The sequence below is a fragment of the Lepidochelys olivacea genome, assembly GCF_965140295.1.
Source record: "Lepidochelys olivacea isolate rLepOli2 genome assembly, chromosome: 10".
NCBI lineage: Eukaryota > Metazoa > Chordata > Testudines > Cheloniidae > Lepidochelys > Lepidochelys olivacea.
Window position 1 is genome coordinate 44,292,013 of NC_140420.1, and position 15,456 is coordinate 44,307,468.

Below are 15,456 nucleotides of genomic sequence, written 5' to 3' on the forward strand. Positions count from 1 at the left end.
GGGCAAACATGGGAGTGATTCAGCTAGGTCACTTCCTTTTTAAGTTTTGTTTCATGGCAATGCAGTCCTACCAGCAGTCTTTTAATCTGCAGCCGACAGAAGACTATGGCCAGCAGTCATACTGCACCGTCTTCTGCCGAGCACCCAGGAGATGATGATGGCTAGCAGTTGTACTGCACAGTCTGCTGCCAGCAAGATGTATAAAGATAGATGAAGTGGATCAAAACAAGAAATAGACCAGATTTGTTTTGTATTCATTTTCTCCCTCCCTCCCTCCATGAAATCAACGGCCTGCTAAACCCAGTTTTGAGTTCTATCCTTGAGGGAGCCATTCTGTTTCTCGCAAAGCCACCCCCTTTGTTGATTTTAATTCCCTGTAACCATGTCATCAGTCGCCCCTCCCTCCGTCAGGGCCACGGCAGACAATCGTTCCGTGCCTTTTTTCTGTGCAGACGCCATACGCCAGCAAGCATGGAGCCCACTCAGATCACTTTGGTAATTAGGAGCACATTAAACAACACACGCGTTATCCAGCAGTATATGCAGCACCAGAACCTGGCAAAGCGAAACCAGGCGAGTAGGCGACGTCAGCACTGTGACAAGAGTGATGAGGACATGGACACAGACTTCTCTCAAAGCACGGGCCCTGGCAATGTGGGCATCATGGGGCTAATGGGGCAGGTTCATGCGGTGGAACCCCAATTCTGGGCTCGGGAAACCAAGCACAGACTGGTGGGACCGCATAGTGTTGCAGGTCTGGGACGATTCCCAGTGGCTGCAAAACTTTCGCATGCGTAAGGGCACTTTCATGGAACTTTGTGACTTGCTTTCCCCTGCCCTGAGGTGCAATACCACCAAGATGAGAGCAGCCCTCACAGTTGAGAAGCGAGTGGCAATAGCCCTCTGGAAGCTTGCAACGCCAGACAGCTACCAGTCAGTTGGGAATCAATTTGGAATGGTCAAATCTACTGTGGGGGCTGCTGTGATGCAAGTAGCCAATGCAATCAAAGATCCCACAGTATTCTTGTCAGCAAGTTAAGGAAGTATGGGCTGGATGAATGCACCATAAGTTGGGTAGAAAGCTGGCTAGATTGTCGGGCTCAACTGGTAGTGATCAATGGCTCCATGTCTAGTTGGCAGCTGGTGTCAAGTGGAGTGCCCCAGGGGTCGGTCCTGGGGCCAGTTTTGTTCAATATCTTCATAAATGATCTGGAGGATGGTGTGGATTGCACTCTCAGCAAATTTGCGGATGATACTAAACTGGGAGGAGTGGTAGATACGCTGGAGGGCAGGGATAGGATACAGAGGGACCTAGACAAATTGGAGGATTGGGCCAAAAGAAATCTGATGAGGTTCAATAAGGATAAGTGCAGGGTCCTGCACTTAGGACGGAAGAACCCAATGCACAGCTACAGACTGGGGACCGAATGGCTAGGCAGCAGTTCTGCGGAAAAGGACCTAGGGGTGACAGTGGACGAGAAGCTGGATATGAGCCAGCAGTGTGCGCTTGTTGCCAAGAAGGCCAATGGCATTTTGGGATGTATAAGTAGGGGCGTGATCCTCCCCCTCTATTCGACATTGGTGAGGCCTCATCTGGAGTACTGTGTCCAGTTTTGGGCCCCACACTACAAGAAGGATGTGGATAAATTGGAGAGAGTCCAGCAAAGGGCAACAAAAATGATTAGGGGTCTGGAACACATGAGTTATGAGGAGAGGCTGAGGGAACTGGGATTGTTTAGTCTGCAGAAAAGAAGAATGAGGGGGCATTTGATAGCTGCTTTCAACTACCTGAGAGGTAGTTCCAGAGTGGATGGTTCTAGACTATTCTCAGTGGTGGAAGAGGACAGGACAAGGAGTAATGGTCTCAAGTTGCAGTGGGGGAGGTTCAGGTTGGATATTAGGAAAAACTTTTTCACTAAGAGGGTGGTGAAACACTGGAATGCGTTGCCTAGGGAGGTGGTGGTGGAATCTCCTTCCTTAGACATTTTTATGGTCAGGCTTGACAAAGCTCTGGCTGGGATGATTTAATTGGGTATGGGTCCTGCTTTTGAGCAGGGGGTTGGACTAGATGACCTCCTGAGGTCCCTTCCAACCCTGATATTCTATGATCTGCTGATATCAAGGGTAGTGACCCTGGGAAATGTGCAGGTCATAGTGGATGGCTTTGCTGCAATGGGATTCCCTAACTGTGGTGGGGCCATAGATGGAACCCATATCCCTATCTTGGCACCGGAGCACCAAGCCGGCGAGTACATAAACCGCAAGGAGTACTTTTCAATAGTGCTGCAAGCACTGGTGGATCACAAGGGACGTTTCAGCAACATCAACGTGGGATGGCCGGGAAAGGTACATGACGCTCGCATCTTTAGGAACTCTGGTCTGTTTCAAAAGCTGCAGGAAGGGACTTTATTCCCAGACCAGAAAATAACTGTTGGGGATGTTGAAATGCCTATAGTTATCCTTGGGGACCCAGCCTACCCCTTAATGCCATGGCTCATGAAGCCATACACAGGCAGCCTGGACAGTAGTCAGGAGCTGTTCAACTATAGGCTGAGCAAGTGCAGAATGGTGGTAGAATGTGCATTTGGACATTTAAAAGCGTGCTGGCGCAGTTTACTGACTCACTTAGACCTCAGCGAAACCAATATTCCCACTGTTATTACTGCTTGCTGTGCGCTCCACAATATCTGTGAGAGTAAGGGGGAGACGTTTATGGGAGGGTGGGAGGTTGAGGCAAATCGCCTGGCTGCTGGTTACGTCCAGCCAGACACCAGGGCGTTTAGAAGAGCACAGGAGGGCGTGGTTCGCATCAGAGAAGCTTTGAAAACCAGTTTCATGACTGGACAGGCTACGATGTGAAAGTTCTGTTTGTTTCTCCTTGATGAAAACCCCTGCCCTTTAGTTCACTCTACTTCCCTGTAAGCTAACCACCCTCCCCTCCTCCCTTCGATCACTGCTTGCAGAGGCAATAAACTCATTGTTGCTTCACATTCATACATTCTTTATTAATTCATCACACAAATAGGGGGATAACTACCAAGGTAGCCCAGGAGGAGTGGTGGAGGAGAGAAGCACCAGGAGAGGTGGTGGAGGAGGGAAGGACAAGGCCATACAGCACTTTAAAAGTTTAAAACTTCAAAACTTATTGAATTCTAGCCTTATGTTGCTTGGGCAATCCTTTGGGGTGGAGTGGCTGGGTGGTCGGAGGCCCCCCCCACCACGTTCTTGGGTGTCTAGGTGAGGAGGCTATGGAACTTGGGGAGGAGGGCGGTTGGTTACACAGGGGCTGTAGCGGCGGTCTGTGCTCCTGCTGCCTTTCCTGCAGCTCAACCATATGCTGGAGCATATTAGTTTGATCCTCCAGCAGCCTCAGCATTGAATCCTGCCTCCTCTCATCGCTGCCGCCACCTTTCAGCTTCAGCCTTCTCTTCAGCCCGCCACCTCTCCTCCCGGTCATTTTGTGCTTTCCTGCACTCTGACATTGTCTGCCTCCACGCATTTGTCTGTGCTCTATCAGTGTGGGAGAACAGCATGAGCTCAGAGAACATTTCATCGCGAGTGCGTTTTTTTCGCCTTCTAATCTTCACTAGCCTCTGGCAAGGAGAAGATCCTGTGATCATTGAAACGCATGTAGCTGGTAGAGGAAAAAAAAAGGGCAGTGGTATTTAAAAAGACATTTTATAGAACAATGGGTACTCTCTTTCACAATAAACCTTGCTGTTAACATTGCATACATAGCACATGTGCTTTCATTCCAAGGTCACATTTTGCCTCCCCCCAGCGCGTGGCTAGCCCTTCCCACCTCCCTGTGGCTAACAGCAGGGAACATTTCTGTTCAGCTATAGGCAAACAGCCCAGCAGGAATGGGCACCTCTGAATGTGCCCTTAAGAAAAGCACCCTATTATAACCAGGTGACCGTGAATGATATCACTCTCCTGAGGATAACACAGAGAGATAAAGAACGGATGTTGTTCGAACGCCAGCAAACATACACTGCAATGCTTTGTTCTACAGTGGTTCCCAAGTATGTGCTACTGGCCTGGAGTGGTAAAGTGTCCTACCATGGTGGATGGAATAAGGCTGTCCTCCCCTGAAACCTTTTGCAAAGGCTTTGGGAGTACATCCAGGAGAGCCGCGAATGCCAGGGCAAATTATTCATTAAACATGCTTGCTTTTAAACCATGTATAGTATTTTAAAAGGTGCACTCACCAGAGGTCCCTTCTCCACCTGCTTTGTCATGTGGACGGGTGCAAGGTTAAATCGGTTTAACGCTGCTAAATTCGACCTCAACTCCTTGAGTAGACCAAGGCTTAGTCATATCACACAGTAGCAGTAGAATCTTATAACTTCACGTACAATGTTGACACACTCATTTTACCAGTACAATAATGATCAGCAAATTGAGTTTTCAAAAGAGTCTCACAAGGCATATGCGGCGGGGTTACGACTCACCACCGCTGGCGCCTCCCCCTGGTTGCTCCAGGAATTAGCTCTTGTCAGCTGAGGAGTGCCCTTGGTGCATGGTTTATTGCCCGTTGTCTGTTCTGCTGCCCTGGGACTCATGTTGCTCCCCGCTTGGCAGCGTCCTCTTCAGGACACTGCTCTCCAGCAGTGCCCACTACTCCAGGCTCACCCCCTTCCGGGGGCGGGGGGTTAACAACAGCCTTTCGGCTTACACTTGCCTCATTGGCCAACCAAACCCCAAAGTCTAGCCCCTCAGCTCAGGGGCAAGTTGCAGTCTGTGTCGCCACACGGTGGCCAGATGCAGTATAATGGGGGAAGGAGGGGACCCAGGCCCAACCGCTACTCTGAGTCCCAACCCAGGGACCCTCTAGTGGCAGACTCTCTCGGCCCTCCTCTCCCCCCTCTTATTCGCCTGTCTTCCCTGGGCCACTTCCCCATTGGCCCTGTGTACCTTCTCGACCCTTCTTGGCAGGGGCGCAGCCTGGCAGGTAACCAGGCTGGAGCTCTCGTCTGCTCCCTGGATCCTGCCCAGCACTGCTCTGTCCAAGGTGCTAGCTCCTTCCCTCAGGAGCCAGGGAGAGATTGCCCTCTCCTCTGCTAGGCAGCCTTTATATAGGACCCAGCCCGGCCCTGATTGGCTCTCTGTAGGCCTTTGTTGATTGGCTGCTGGTCTGCGCAGCCTCTCTGGCCTGTTCCAGCCCTTTTTCTCATGGGGTGGGGCAGCTGCCCCACCACAGGATACTTTGTACAAAACTTATCATAGTCCTATAGACGGGGTGAACGTATGGGTACAGTGTGTGTCACATACCTATGAAAAATGATGATAGATTTATTTTCATTGTATTATGTACACTACTTTTATTTAGCCAAAGCTTAACTTTTTTTTTAAATTGTGTTATTTTTCAGTCCTCAAATAATTAGTCATCGGTGGCACTCTGTAAAACTTCTTAAGTCCATTCATGGGCAATTGGAATCTTTTGTGATTTCCACTGTAAGCTGATACATAAGATTGCACAAAAGTTAAAGAAAATGCCAAAATTCCTGCTTATGAGAGAGAGAGAATTCTCAGTAGGGATACCCTGGAGAACCATGTTTGGATGTAGTGTGGAATTTCATGCCTTTTGTTTTAAAGCATTGTAAAAATATTGAATAAAAGATGCTGTAGAAATTCAAAACAGTAGCATCAGAAGTATAGTATCTGCACAGACTGCCACCTGCTAGATCACCAACACCATTTGTCATAGCACCTTTGGATTTTTTCTGTCCAAGAACACGTCTTGAGGTTCTCTATAGATTATAGCCATTTAAGAACATAAGAATGGCCCTACTGGATCAGACCAAAGGTTCATCTAGCACAGTATCCTGTCTTCTGACAGTGGCCCGTGCCAGGTGCCCCAGAGGGAATGAACGGAACAGGCAATCATCAAGTGATCCATCCCCTGTCACTCATTCCCAGCTTCTGAAAAACAGAGGCTAGGGACACCGTTCCTGCCCATCGTGGCTAACAGCCATTGATGGACCTATCCTCCATGAATTTATCTAGTTCTTTTTGGAACCCTATTATGGTCTTGGCCTTCACAACATCCTCTGGCAAGGAGTTCTACAGGTTGACTATACGTTGTGTGAAGAAATATTTCCTTTTATTTGTTTTGCCTATTAATTTCACTTGGTGACCCCTAGTTCTTGTGTTATGAGAAGTAGTAAACAACACTTCCTTATCTACTTTCTCTACACCAGTCATTATTTTATAGACCTCTATCATATCTCCCCTTAGCTGTCTCTTTTCCAACCTGAAAAGTCCCAGTCTTATTAATCTCTCCTAGTATGGCAGCCGTTCCATATCTCTAATATTTTTGTTGCCCTTTTCCAATTCCAATATATCTTTTTTGAGATGGGGTGACCACATCTGCACACAGTATTCAAGATGTGGGTGTACCAATGATTTATATAGAGGTATGATATTTTCTGTCCTATTATATCCCTTTCTTAATTATTCCCAGCATTCTGTTTGCTTTTTTGACTGCCGCTGCACATTGAGTGGATGTTTTCAGAGAACTATCCATAATGACTCCAAGATCTCTTTCCTGAGTGATAACAGCCAATTTAGTCCCCATCATTTTATATGTATAATTGGGATTATGCTTTCCAATGTGCATTACTTTGCATTTATCAACATTAAATTTCATCTGCCATTTTGTTGCCCAGTCACCCAGTTTTGAGAGATCCTTTTTTAGCTCTTCGCAGTCTGCCTGGGACTTAACTATCCTTAGTAATTTTGTATCATCTGCAAATTTTGCCACCTCACTGTTTACCCCTTTTTATGAATATGTTGACTAGGACTGGTCCTAGTACAGACCCCTGGGGGACACCACTATTTACCTCTCTCCATTTTGTAAACTCACCATTTATTCCTACCCTTTGTTTCCTATCTTTTAACCAGTTACCAATCCATGAGATAACCTTCCCTCTTATCCCATGACAGCTTACTTTGTGTAAGAGCCTTTGGAGAGGGACCTTGTCAAAGGCTTTCTGAAAATCTAAGTATACTATATCCACTGGATCCCCTTGGGTCCACGTGCTTGTTGACCCCCCTCAAAGAATTCTAGTAGATAGGTGAGGCATGATTTCCCTTTACTAAAACCATGTTGACTCTTCCTCAACAACTTATGTTCATGTATATGTCTGACAATATTGTTCTTTGTTATAGTTTGAACCAGTTTGCCTAGTACTGAAGTCAGGCTTACAGGCCTGTAATTGCTGGGATCACCAATGGAGCTCTTTTAAAAAATTGGTGTCACATTAGCTATCTTCCAGTCATCTGGTACGGAAGCTGATTTAAATGATAGGTTACAGACTACAGTCCTGCAATTTCACATTTGAGTTCCTTCAGAACTCTTGGATGAATATCATCTGGTCCTGGTGACTTATTGCTGCTTAATTTATCCATTTGTTCCCAAACCTCCTCTAATGATACCTCAATCTGGGACAGTTCCTCAGATCTGTCACCTAAAAAAAAGGCTCAGGTTTGGGAATCTCCCTCACATCCTCAGCTGTGAAGACAGATATAAAGAATTCATTTAGTTTCTCTACAATGGCCATATCATCCTCGAGTGCTCCTTTAGCATCTCCATCATCCGGTGGCCCCACTGGTTGATTAGCAGGCTTCCTGCTGCCGATGTACTTAAAAGAAAAATTTACTACTTTTTGAGTCTTTGGCTAACTGTTCCTCAAATTCTTTTTTGGCCTTCCTGATTGTATTTTTATACTTCATTTGCCAGTGTTTATGCTCCTTCCTATTTTCTTCACCAGGATTTTATTTCCACTTTTTAAAGGATGCCTTTTTGCCTCTCACTGCTTCTTTTACTTTGTTTAGCCAGGGTGGCTCTTTTTTGGTTCTCTTACTATGTATTTTCATTTAGGGTATACATTTAAGTTGAGCCTCTATTATGGTATCTTAAAAAAGTTTCCACGCAGCTTGCAGAGATTTCACTTTTAGCACTGTTATCTTTAATTTCTGTTTAACTAACCTCCTCATTTTTGTATAGTTCCTCTTTCTGAAATTAAATGCCACAGGGATATTAAATTTAATTATATTATGCTCACTATTACCAAACGGTCCAGCTATGTTCACCTCTTGGCCCAGATCCTATGCTCCACTTAAGACTAAATCAAGAATTGCCTATCCTCTGGTGGGTTCCAGGGCCAGCTGCTCCAAGAAGCAGTCATTTAAGGTGTCAAGAAACTTTATCTCTGCATCCCGTCTTGAGGTGACATGTACATTTAAAAATGGATGGCTTCAAAAAACAAATGAAGTTCCATGCTGATGGATCCCTGAGGGGAGAATGAGTGTTCAAATAATGTGGATTGGGGATGTGTTACAAATGAATGATGATGATTTGCACTGCACTGCGCCATAACTAAGAGCTGTATATAGCTGAGTGTTTGTTTAACCCTGAAAATCAGTATTGTGAAATCATGAAAACAAAACTCGGTAACTCAAAAGAAAATTCAGTTTAAATCATCAGTCTGCATAGTTTCCACCCAAAACCATAATTTTGCCTAGGAACACTCAAAACTTGATCTGGGCTTAGTTGAAACTCATTCAGATCTTGCTGAAAGCTTCCCAGACCTAGAACTGGGACTTCCAATTTTCATTACGGGTGTTTTGCGCAGGTCCAGTGTACATTATATACCTGAACAACTAATCAGGTATGTTAACAACCTGAACAGTGCTGGTAAAATATTCAGCTGTTCAAAACAGACCATGTTAATATTCACCTGTGAATATGAATCCAGGTTAAAAGGCTCTCAGGAGTGAAATCCACATGAAACTGTTCTTATTTCTTATCTGACTTTGGAATGAGATTATGGTCATGAGAAAATGATTGACTATATTTTTCATTTTATTCTAGTAGCCTGAGGGATTGTTCTTTTAACAGGATACAAATGGAATCTTGTACAGGTGCTATCGTAGGGGGAGGTGGACTGTACCCAAATAGAATGAAATCAAGGTGGATTTAAATCAGATTGATTTAAACACTAGTCAGGAAGACTCAATTTAATCATGGATTTCTACATAAAAGTGCATTTTTGTTGGTTGTTATAACCTTAATACATATTCTTCACAACTCGGAGATAGATGAGACCCAAATTTAGGTCTCTTATGACCTGCTGTCATTATAGGTTTTCCCTTCTAGTGAGAGAATGGTATGATAGATCTCAAATCAATGAAGGCTACACTCGGAAAAACCTCAAGACTTCTGGAATATGCTACTCAAACAGTGTCACTTCTGTTTCTACTGTCTGTCCCTTCCTTCCCACAGTTATCTCCAGACTTCTTCTCGTTGTCCAGATCTGTTCTCTCGCGGTCCCCACCCCCACCTCCCCCCAACAATCTTCTATTCATTGAACTTTTTGAAACTTTGCACTTTTAGAGTGAGGTAAGGTATTGACTCTGTGAACACAAATGTGCAGAGGGATAATAGGGTTGAGGTCTGTTCTTTCTCACCTCTATATATCATTCATTTATTTAAAAATAATTTTTGCTGTTGACAAGCATGTTCTCTCTGGAGACACAAATCCACAGTTTGAGAACTGCAAAACTAAGCATCTCTGATGGTATCTTCTAGAATTAGCACTGAGTCCCATTGAGTAGATAGAAAGATTAACCTAAATAATCTGTATAGAAGCCCCTGGAACCCCATAAAATTGGGTCCCTAATCCATGAACTATTGGAACTCATTTACAAAACTTTTCTTAAAACGTTACATGAATATGTTGTCTCATACTATAGTATTAGAATTTATAATCCCTATTCCATGATGAGATACATTATAGCTGAAAGATATCTTAATTAAAACTATATTTTTCCTCAAAAAGCATTTTATCAAAAAAACTTATTTAAATTTTAAAAATCCTATTTTTAATTTTTTTTTTAAAAAAAAACATTGATTTTTATCCACAACCTGAATGAAATGCCTTCAGAGAATATTAATGCAACAGGGATTTTAATTTTGCAGAACGTGGCCCTTTTCCCTAACAGTTGATATGATGTAAGTATAGTGGAGTATTGTAAGACTGTGGTGGGGATAAGGCTCCTGGCACCCTGAGAGCCCACCATAGGGCTGTGTCCATGCTGGCAGCTGTAGTAGTTCTTCATTGGGAGTAATCACTCATTTGCCATAGTGTCTGGTTTATAGATGTAATTTTATTTCAAACCAGTTTCTAATGTTGCTGATTGGCAGAATGATTGTCACCTTGTTTAAAATATGCTCCTCCTGTGAATACCTGCTGTTCTTTTGCAGTTGAAAAGGATCTCTCTGTTTTCCCTTCTTCTTCCAAGCCTTCTCTCCCCCATCAAAAACTGCCTAGGTTCAGATGTTTGTTCAGTCTGTACAGTAGCGGGCATTCTCAGTCATTACTTTCTCTCTGTATGTAACATTCATGCTATCTCTATGGGAGCTTGTCAAATCCAATGCATTGTACTAAGTGCCTGTCTTTTAAAGTGTGATTGCTAGTTTGCTACTTTTTAGGGTAATTGTGACCCATCCTGATCATACTAGAAAGCTGTGGAGTTTTTTACTAAACAAGCTGGGGAGAAAAAAGGGGGGCGGGGGGGGGAGGAGGAAACCATCCAGGCTACAAACACTGACAAGTTGAACCACTGGAAAAGCACTGGAAATTACTAGATGTAATGTAGAAAATTGGGCTCTCAGACATGTTGTTGTGCCACTTTTCTAATACTGGCTTTGTGTACAGAGTTATATTGGCCTTGTAATATCTCATGGAGCACATGCTGGGTTTTCAATGGCTGCCAGACTTGTGCCCCTTTTAGTTTTCTCCTAGAATTATGAACACTAGTATTTTTGTTTTATTAGGTAAAAGAAGAGATGCTGTTTGAAGCTCTGGTTACCAGAAAGACAGTGACGGTGGGAGAGAAGCTTATTTTACCATACAAACTTTCAGAGGTACCTGATGATTTATATTAAACTGGAGGAATATTAACATGGGTTTCAGTGCTCTGGTGTGAGAGCATGAAATATACGTCACTGTGCCAGGAGTGGCTCACAGCTAAGAATGGCAAACTCAGGTCTGACTGTTAGAAACCAGGGCAGACACCCCAGATGGGTGGTATATTCTATCATTAGATTTCGCCAAGCCAGTAACAAAAGTATACCCATGGATCACTATATTAGATTTACCGTGGAGTCACAGATAGTCCCCTTATGCTCTCTAGCTTCTCTTTACCACACAGACAAACTAGACTTTATGGTGAAAGGTTATTAAAACAAAAATTTACCACATATTAGGTTACTTCCAGCCCCAAAGGGCCAGTCACTTACCCCAGGTCAAAATATACTCCAGATCTCACCAAAGACAACGCTGTAGCCAATCCTTTAGTAAACTAAAAATAATGATCTATTAATTGAGAAAAAGTTATGAGAGTTATAGGAAGGTTAAAACAGGTAAAATACATTACAGGTGAATTAGAATTTATTGGTTCAAAATAAAAGCAGAGATATAGCAATCTGCCAGTGTCATGGAGTCATATAAATTCTCTCAGGGCTTCCCAAAAATGGCTTTTGGGGACCTCTGTCTGGCATCTGGAACCTCCCTGTTAATGTTCAGATGAATAAGAGGTAAGGATCACTCCCAAGGCTTCCCTTTTATAGTTGAAACAGGCTAGCAAAATGACAGGGGTCTTAACCACGTGGGCTTTGATGAATAGCAAATGCAGACCGTCTGATCTTCGTTGCTTAACATTCAATTGGCCATTCAAAAATAATGCATTTACTAACAACCATTCAGACTAAGATGGTCTATAGGTAGTTTACAATGTAAATCAACAAGTTTCAGATAGTGTGACAAAGCTCTGTCCTTGCCTCCGTGGGTCCCGTGTTTCCTGGCGGATTTCGCTAGCCTCAGAGGCTCACTGTGACCCTCCATGTAACCCTTCTCTCTCTAGAGACAAGGGTCACAGTCTACTGAGCCATTTTCATCATAAGCCAGCGAGGGAGGTGAGGAGAAGTTATCCTTCCTTGCGTAGTCTCTGTTGTCTCCCAGTCTCAGTGATTAATCAGGGGGCAAAGTCAGGGGAGCCCAGGTCCACCCTCTACTCCGGACTCCAGCCCAGGGACCCTAATAGTATCAGCTATGGTAGCTGACCTTTTAGAAACATGACATGTACAATTCCCTGGGCTACTTCCCCCACAGCAGCCCTCACTTCCTCAAGCTCCACTTCACCCTTACCTCAGGGCCTCCTTTCTTGTGCCTGATATGGTGTGTACTACTCAGCTGCTCCAACAGCACAACTTCCTCCCACTGTTCCTGATGTGCACACCCACCTGACTGACTGGGAGGCTTTTAACTAGTTTCAGTCAGCCCCTGATTGGCTTCAGGTGTCCCAATCAACCTAGCATTCTCTCTGCCTTCTGGAAAGTTCTTAATTGGGCCCAGGTGTCTTAATTGATCTGGAGCAGCTGCCATTTCACTTATCCTGGTACCAGGGATTTGTTTAGCCTGGAGCTAGTATATCTATCTCCCACTACTTTTCTATAGCCATCTGGCCTTGCCCCGTCACAATAGATAAAGACTAACATTAGCATTTCACTAGTTTTCATGCATTAAGTAAATCTTCATCTAAATGCTAAAATATACTTTGATTTAAGGTTAATTAAGCAGAGGATACAGACATGAAAAGGACATTGCTGTAACAAGTTAATTTAGTTACACTAGTACACATCAAACAGGATATATATACAATGTAAATAACATTCAGCCAGTTCCAGACAAATGTAGGCAATAACCTTAACATTTAACAGACAAGTGAATTGGGACACTTAACACTGTCTTGAGATTGTGGCTGAGTTCAGCTAGCTGCTAACGCCACAATACACTTAGCTTTGATGAGTACTGACTCTTAGATCCTTTAAATATAAATATAGGAAAAGTTGGTGTGGAAGATTGTCTCCTGGTGACTGACTGACAGCTTGTTCATCCTACCACAGCCTTTACACTGTCCACATTCTTGCAGATATTACAAATGGTTTTGTGGGTATGGTGAGCATTTTAATGGCTTATGGATAATGGCATGCTACATGTTGTCATATCAAAATCATATGGCACTGAGTGTTGTAGGTGCAGTGCTTAATGATTTAAGTGGTAGTCTATACTTGTTCATCTCAGAGTATCATTCTATATAGACTCCTGTTGAAGGCTATCAATGAGATTCTAAGCAACTGTATCAACCTTGGAATAATTTGTTTTTGAGACGAGTGGAAGATCCCCCCCATAGAGGATTCCTATGAGTCATTTCTTCAGTTTGTTTGCATCCTGGCTGCTTCTTTTATGCTTTGACGTAACCAGGAATGAATGGGTTTCCCTTCACATCCCATCTTTCTTCTCTTTGGCTGGCCCAGAAGTTACTTCCAATGTGCTGTCTGCTACCCTTTGGAAAGACACTGCCCCAAGGAATGACATCTAGGACTTTTGCATAATAATGCAGGTCAGGGATACTGGATGGGCATGAATGACTTTTTAAGTAAGTAATTTCGAGAAATTGATAAAAACTGTGCAGCTGGTGAACAGAAATACATAGTTCAAGTTCTTGTCTCTATATATTCCACTGTTGATGTGCATGCACCCTATAAACTTGAGTTTGGATTCTTTTGGCCACCAGTGTCTACTGGACCATACCTGTTCCTTGAGTGTCCTCATGCCTCCCACCAAAGGGCATAAAGAGTGGGACAAATCTGTTGGGATTCCAACCTTCCCTCAGTTCCTTCTCTCTGCCGGTGGCTAGGAGTCCGAACTCAGTGTCTGAGCTTCACTTGCTCTGTGGTCTATTCTTATAAATAGAGAAGTACCTAGCAGTCAGTCAGTCATTAGGGTTAGCTCTGATAGCATTTCCTTTCTTCATATTAGAAGAAGAAACATTTTCTTTCTTGCTTTTGAGAGTGCCCAGGTACTGGGACCAGTTGTTATGACCAAACATAAATATCCAGGCTTTAAAAATTGTCTGTTGTGCAAGGCAGTAATGCTTCTTAAAGATGGACACACCAGGTGGATATTGTGTCTTGGTGAAGGTCACTTAAAGATATTTGTGCCATATGTAAATCTCTTAAAGAAAACTTAGAGCTAGGGAGTCTTGTTTGAAGATGTTTCTTCTGGATAGGTCAGTGCATCCCTCTTCAGACACTGGAGTGTCTGGGACTGAAATTCCTGAGCACTCATACCCAAAAACATGCTCTGTTGGCTCCTCCATTGAAGATCTGAGGCTGCGGCTTCTAAAGATTCCATGTACTTGTCTAGTAGACTTTCAAGGCGTGGGGGAGAAAATACCACCGAACTCCTCAAAGGAAGAGATTCGAGTCTCCTTCAGTGGGTCCTATCCTCAAACTGCCTCAGAGGTAGTAGTAGTGCTAACTAGGCCAATGCAATCAAGGTGGCCCATTTCCAACAGTTGACAAGAAGGTGTGAGTATCAGCAGAGGGAAAATTACTTCTTGTAGTGACCCATCCACTCCCTGAATTAGGCCTGAATAAAGACTGGGAGTGGGTGGGTCACTACAAAAAGTAATTTTCCCTCTGCTGATACTCACACCTTCTTATCAACTGTTGGAAATGGGCCACCTTGATTGCATTGGCCTCGTTCGCATTACAAAATGCTCCCTTGGTATTCACCCCTTCTTGTCAACTGTTGAGAATAGGCCACTTCCACCTTAATTGAATTGGCTCATTAGCACTGACCCCCACGCTTCGTAAGATCACTCCCATCTTTTCATGTGCTATAATATATATTCTGCTTACTGTATTTTTCACTCCACGCATATGATGAAGTGGGTTTTAGCCCACGAAAGCTTATGCCCAAATAAATTTGTTAGTCTCTAAGGTGCCACAAGATACAGCTCATTGTTTTTGCTGATACAGACTAACACGGCTACCACTCTGAAACCCTCCATCCAGAGTGAGCTTCTAAGATGAGATGGCTAATCAGAGCTAATGGATTAATGGGAAAAATCAGAGCGTGGTGCATTCAGAGGGTTGGAATTTGATGAGGATGAACTGTCTTATACTAGTGCATTAAGAAAATAAAATGCTGCACTAAATCTCCTGTTCTAGAGGGAGCTTGGGTATGGGAGCAGGAAGAAGGAACAGTCATTGGAGTCAGTGACACACACAAATCCCCAGAGGCTCAGGGTTTCTCCTTTATCTGTGGTCGTTCCATTTGTATGTATGTCTTGTCACCTTGTGAGGGGGAAAGTACTATAGACTGGAGGTAGCTGTGGGCAAGCATGCAATTTACCTATTTGCCCAGTGTAAAGCGAGCTATGAATTCAAATACTGAGCTCTCTGAATATCTATGGCTACCTTTATTTGTTTTCTATGATGCGCCTCACTCCCGTATCTGAGCAATTTGCATATATTAATGAATATATCCACTCACCCCTCCCCAGGAAGTAGGGAAGTATTTCGCCCATTTTATAGATAAG

At 43.7% G+C, this 15,456-nt stretch overlaps 1 protein-coding gene and 1 long non-coding RNA gene across 3 annotated transcripts in view; one reads left to right on the forward strand and one right to left on the reverse strand.

The window, feature by feature from the left end:
- Positions 1-15,456, forward strand: part of MYO9A (myosin IXA) — a 398,158-nt gene that overhangs the window by 198,939 nt on the left and 183,763 nt on the right. For both annotated transcript variants that reach the window (XM_084641695.1, XM_084641696.1), the window contains exon 9: positions 10,844-10,933. In XM_084641695.1, coding sequence (XP_084497821.1) covers positions 10,844-10,933 — 90 coding nt within the window. The remainder of the gene's footprint in view (positions 1-10,843; positions 10,934-15,456) is intronic.
- LOC311527572 lies at positions 3,003-12,598 on the reverse strand. Its single transcript, XR_014713371.1, has 3 exons — positions 12,216-12,598; positions 11,309-11,384; positions 3,003-3,634 (listed from the first exon to the last, which is right to left on the reverse strand). It is a non-coding gene; the product is annotated as an uncharacterized lncRNA (long non-coding RNA).